The sequence below is a fragment of the Drosophila persimilis genome, unplaced genomic scaffold, assembly GCF_003286085.1.
Source record: "Drosophila persimilis strain 14011-0111.01,24,50 unplaced genomic scaffold, DperRS2 tig00000520-arrow-pilon, whole genome shotgun sequence".
Classification (NCBI taxonomy): domain Eukaryota; kingdom Metazoa; phylum Arthropoda; class Insecta; order Diptera; family Drosophilidae; genus Drosophila; species Drosophila persimilis.
In genome coordinates, this window is record NW_020825317.1 from 2,675,081 (window position 1) to 2,680,582 (window position 5,502).

Consider the following 5,502-nt stretch of genomic DNA (forward strand, 5'->3'; position numbering starts at 1 on the left):
GGACTAATATGAGATATCTTCATCCAAGGAATTTGCTTAATAAGAAAGATTATATTCCGCCTTTTGGCAGACCAGGCCAATGGAATTTCCTTGTTGTGCATTTAGTTGCATCCAAGATAACTGTATTAAGTCTTCTGAATTTGATTTCGATGGTAGTATTGGTTTGGTATTGATTTGTAAGACAATATAAAGTAAATTTTATGCTTAATTCTTCTTAATTCTGCTTTAGAATATAGAAAGTGTCTGTTCTTGGGAAAGCATTTACGCAAACCTTCAGAGAGAGAGGAAAAAACCGAAGGAAAAAAGCAGGAACGAGCCCGAAATATCTTTAAGTCGAAGTTAATAAATTTCTTAAAAAGCCCGCTTTCCCCGAAAGCCCGCTCTCCAACACACACACTCTTTCACAGTAAACCAAAATATGTAAACTCATGTCATAATTGAATTTTCATTTCGGTCTTCCATTTTCCCTGGGTGGCAGAGTCAAAGACCCGCCTCAAGCCAAGGACCAGGACTCGGCTGAATAATTAAAATTAAATGCGGAATAAAAAACTAATTTTGTCACCCGAATGGAGCTGAACAATGTGTGTGGGCTGAAACAGAGAACAGAGGACAGGGGAAGGGACTGGGATTGAGGCTAAAACAAAGACTGTCAGCTTATGACTTAATGCTATGTACTTTTGGGGAATGGAACACAATCTACGGTCTTATTGAAAACTCATTAAAAAGTTATAAAAATAAAACAGTTCCCCGAAAAGCAGAATGAGGGAGATGCTTAAAAACTCATCAGTTCTGATTCAACTCCTTGGCCTTGATTCCTAAATCAAAACGGAGACGTTAGCTCTGAGTGTTTGGAATTTCTCTGGGGATAGGGGGAGAAAAAGGGAGAGAGATGTCAGCCAAAGGACGACCCCAGAGTTATAGGGGAAAGAGCCATATGAAGGATTTGGAGTCCCCGGATGACCTATCGGACAAAGACAGTTTGTTAGATCTGGGGCCAACCGCGCCGCCGCCTGAGGATCCGAACGTTCTTACCGTTGGGATCATTGCAGATACCGTAGGCCCTACATCCTACATCCATGCCGGTCGTAGGCACCAATTCCTGCTTTCTCTTCCTCTCTGACAGGAGGTGACCTTGGGGTTCCTGCTCGCTGGCATCGGATTCCGTCGGGACAATCAAAACAGTTACCTGATGGTGGAAAGTGGTGAGAAGTCATTGTCTCCCGATTCTATTGCCCCCACTAATCCTCCTCTTCTTAGACATGCCCCAAGAGGAGATCGAGAGCTTCTTTGAACAACTGTACAGGATGCACAACCTCGGGATCATCATCCTCGACTTTCCAACGCACAAGCGGCTTAAATCAGTGTTGGATAAGTGCAAAAATATGCTGCCCGTGGTAGTCGTTGTCCCCAACAAGGCAACCCTGGGTCCCTATCAAGAATGGAAGGGCCGCAAGCATATCCGTGAGCAGGATATGTAACGGAGCAGATTTCGTTCTTTTCATCTATCTCTTACTTAAACAAAAAATTAAATAAAGTATACACTTGGAAATATCCTCTAAAACAGCGTCATGTTTGGCGAAAGAACATTGCGTGTGCTCATAGATGAAGAATTTACTTAAAACTAGAACATGTGCATACGTATTTTGAACGCTGTCTCGGCGCAATATAACGCCATCAGATAAACTGCAGAGTTAAAAAAAGACGTTCGTTCTCTTTCGTAGTGACCAGACGCGTTTTCGTTTTGCGCTCCGCATTTTTATACCCGATACTCGAAATGAGTATTGGGATACCCGTCCCTATTAGCGCCTAGTGCTCGAAGAGTATAAGAGCTAGAGCATCGACATTTTATATCCGGACTTCTCTGATATGTCAATGTTATAAGTCTATTTCAAAACTTTGCCCCGCCTACTACGAGAAAACAGAAATTACGCCGAATCGTAGAGGATAACTATATCTTCTAGAATGCAAAACTTAAACCAGATCGTATAATTTGTATAGCCAGAATCAAGAAAACAGTTTCATTCTTCCTCGCTCTGTCTCTCTCTGACACAGGTTTCATGGTCGGTTTTGCCAATTGCAAAATATGAGTTCAAGGATCTCAGAACCTATAAGAGCCAGAGCAACCAATTTGGTTCAAAATCTATTCCGATCCCACCAGTTAATAGACGCTCCGGACCTCCGGATATTGCCACCAGAGGTACTAGGCCTCTGGTGAATAACTCACTAGTGGGGATCCCACCAAAATGACCAGTTTTTGTCTCACAGCTGGCCCCTGACCTCACATCTAATGATGTAACTGCTTTTATACAAAGCAAAATAAAAGCCGTCGGTTTAAAGGTGGAGAAGTTTAATTTCTCTTATGCCAGGGAAATAGCTTCATTCAAAACAAGTGTCTCCCCCAACTAATTTTAACACCATTTGCTCTGCCAAATTTGGCGCAGAGCATTTGGTGGTAAAGGAGTTCAAGGCTAAGAAGAAGAATAGGCCCCCCATAGCTCTTACAAATCATTCCAGTGTGCCATCCTCCTCCTCATATTCCTCATTATCCCGCCCTGCTTTAACCCTTCCAAAAAAAACGAGCTTCTCTTTTAGTAGTATATCAGAACGTTAGGGGCAACACAACTTTTAGAAAAGACTGTTCGTCTCGACGTGCAGGAGGGGTTCTGATTGCAGTGGACTCTAACTTCACGTCGGAACCTTTCACAGTCCAAGTTCAATAGGAACTGGAATTCCTGTGTGTAAAACTTTTTCTTCCCGCTTTTGCTATATTCATTACTTGCTCGTATATTCCACATTCTTCGGATATTTCAATATATGAGCAATTTATACCCGAGCGCTTCCGCTCACTATACCTGAAGACGTCTACCATCCTACTTTCGAAGTGTCGCTAGATATAGGACCAACTGTATTGGATCATTAAAGATTTTGATTAGTCCGCTTTGTACTTGCGCACTGATGTCATAAAAGGCACACAAATTTTTTATAATGCTCTTGGCACATTTTTTGGTTCTTGTGTCCCGCTTTCTTGGCCGATTAGATCTGGAAAACTCCCTTTGTTTACCAAAGAGTAATCCAGTTTAAAAAACTTAAAATCAAGACCTTATACAACATTTCAAGAAGTTGGTTATCCTACTGCTCACTCTCGCTATGTACTGGCTCGGTCAAACTTTTCAGTTCGTAATGCTCAACGCTATATGAACTACGTATTTCGATGCAGGATAAGTTTTTCACAGGACCCAACCGTTTTACAGCTTCGTAAACAGTAAGTGTAGAACGTCCGCACACCCATCTTCGCTATGATTTTGTAATACGTCGGCAAATATTGATCAAGTAAGGTTAGGTAAGGTTAAGTTAACTAACTAAGATTAAACAACTAATCTATACATAGCAAACGTCGGGGAGGAGCACACCTTCGTAGGTCCGACCTCATCCAACGTGCTAGACCTAACACTTGAACCGGAAAACAGTACTATGATATCTAGCTGGAGGGTCCTTGAAAGACCCTCCTCCTCAGATCGTAAGTACATTCAGTTGAAGTGCGAATTCAAACACTTTTCGAAGATTCCAGTCTATAGAAACCCCCGGAATGCAAACTGGGAAAAGTTTAAAAAGACAGTTACTTCAAAGCTGGAAGCCACACATCGTGCAATCCCTCGAGGACGAAGAAGAGGTCCAAGCTGGTCTGGTGGAACCGGGATCTCTCTCTTCAAAGAAACAACCTCTGGGAATTCTTTAAGATCGCCAAGCAAGCGAACGAATCCATCGTCTATGAGGAATACAAACACCTACTTAGGAGCTACAAGAAGGAAATACGTAATGAGAGGTTTTAAGGAGGTTTTTGCCATCAAGAAAGCAGCAGAGGTCGTTCTTCACACTGAACGAGCACACGATGCTGTCAACCTATTGGTCGACAGCCAAGCGGCGATAAGATCCATGCAGTCGTCCGCGGTCAGTTCCAGAAGTGTCTTGGCGAGCAGGGAGGCACTAGATACCCTAAGCACGACAAAGTCAGTGTGGATCTACTGGGTTCCCAGCCACCAGGGAATCGAAGGCAACGAGACGGCGGACGTACTAGCTAAGGAAGGCGTCGGGCTGGCGAATACGAGAACCGAGAACGTGCCTGTCTCCCTTAGAACGCTGCAAAGCGATCTAGAAAAGCAGGCCAGATCACAAACCGAAATTGGGTGGAGAAGTACCACAATCTGCAAAACCTCGAAAATCATTTGCAAGGACCGCAATGAGAAACTCAGCCTCTACCTACTGATCCTACGGAAGGACTGCAGATTGTTAGTGGGAATATTAACTGGCCATTGTCTGGCTGCGGCGCATGCAAAAAATGCATGAGTTTACCTGTTTCAATATTAAAGGCTTTCAAGGTAACTTACAGACGGATGTTATTTACACCGACTTTAGTAGAGCATTCGACTCTGTAAACCATTCCATTTTAGCACATAAACTTGACCTTTTAGGGTTTCCACCCAACCTCCTGATGGATTTCTAGCTATCTTTGTTCCAGGTATCAAAGAGTCCTCTTCAAAAACTCCCTCTCTTTACCAGTAAAGGTTTCTTCGGGAGTACCACAGGGCAGCCATCTAGGCCCCTTACTCTTCACACTCTTTATTGATGACTTGCCTTCGGTATTAATATACTCTCGAGTACTTATGTATGCGGATGATGTTAAACTCTGTGTCCAGTATAAGGACATTTCATTTCATTCTCGCTTGCAATCCGATCTCAATAGCTTTCAGTCATGGTGTTGTGCAAACTTGTTACACCTTAATGCCTCGAAATGCAAAGTTATGACATTTCATCGTTCTAGCCCTTTGTTGGCTCCCTATACCCTATTTGGTGGTTATCTTGAGAGGATCACCCTGGTGGATGATCTGAGTGTTATGTTAGACCCCAAGTTTTCTGGACACATTTCTACCATGGTAAATAGGGCCTTGGGCGTGCTTGGGTTTATAAAGAGATGGTCAAAGAGATTTGACGACGCCTTAGTTAATCGTAGAAAAACGCTTGGTGTGATTTTTGTGCACAACTTGATCAGGGGTGACATAGACAGCCCTGATCTGTTGGGCCGCATAAACTTCACGATTCCTATTAGACTCACTAGAAATTTTATACCGTTGTTCCTTCCACTCTGCAGATCGAATTATTCCTTGCATGAACCGTTTAAGGTCTTATGCTCGGATATAATTGCCTCTACCATATTATATCCACCACTAATTCTCTTCCTCTAATTAAATTACTAATCCTTACACACCTTTCTAGTAATTAGTAATTGTAGTGGTATTCGTATTTGTATTTTGAATGCATGCTTAGCTTTCCTAGTAAGTTTAGTGATAATTTTCATCGTAACATATATTAGTCTAACAGCTATCTTTTCTGCATGTTCGCTTTCGGTTCGGTTAACGCGTCGGTAACGCGTTCATATTAGAATACAAAAATACAGATAGTTCAAAATTCGATTTCATTTAATGGAATGGAACCGAAATAAGTTGA

At 42.4% G+C, this 5,502-nt stretch overlaps 1 protein-coding gene across 1 annotated transcript; it reads left to right on the forward strand.

The window, feature by feature from the left end:
• Positions 1-820: 820 nt before the first annotated feature.
• On the forward strand, positions 821-1,553 carry LOC6602593. Its single transcript, XM_002027581.2, has 3 exons — positions 821-1,054; positions 1,124-1,202; positions 1,258-1,553. The coding sequence occupies exons 1-3, from the start codon at positions 890-892 to the stop codon at positions 1,476-1,478; spliced, it is 465 nt and encodes a 154-aa protein (XP_002027617.1). The 5' UTR covers positions 821-889; the 3' UTR covers positions 1,479-1,553.
• The last annotated feature ends 3,949 nt before the right edge of the window (positions 1,554-5,502 follow it).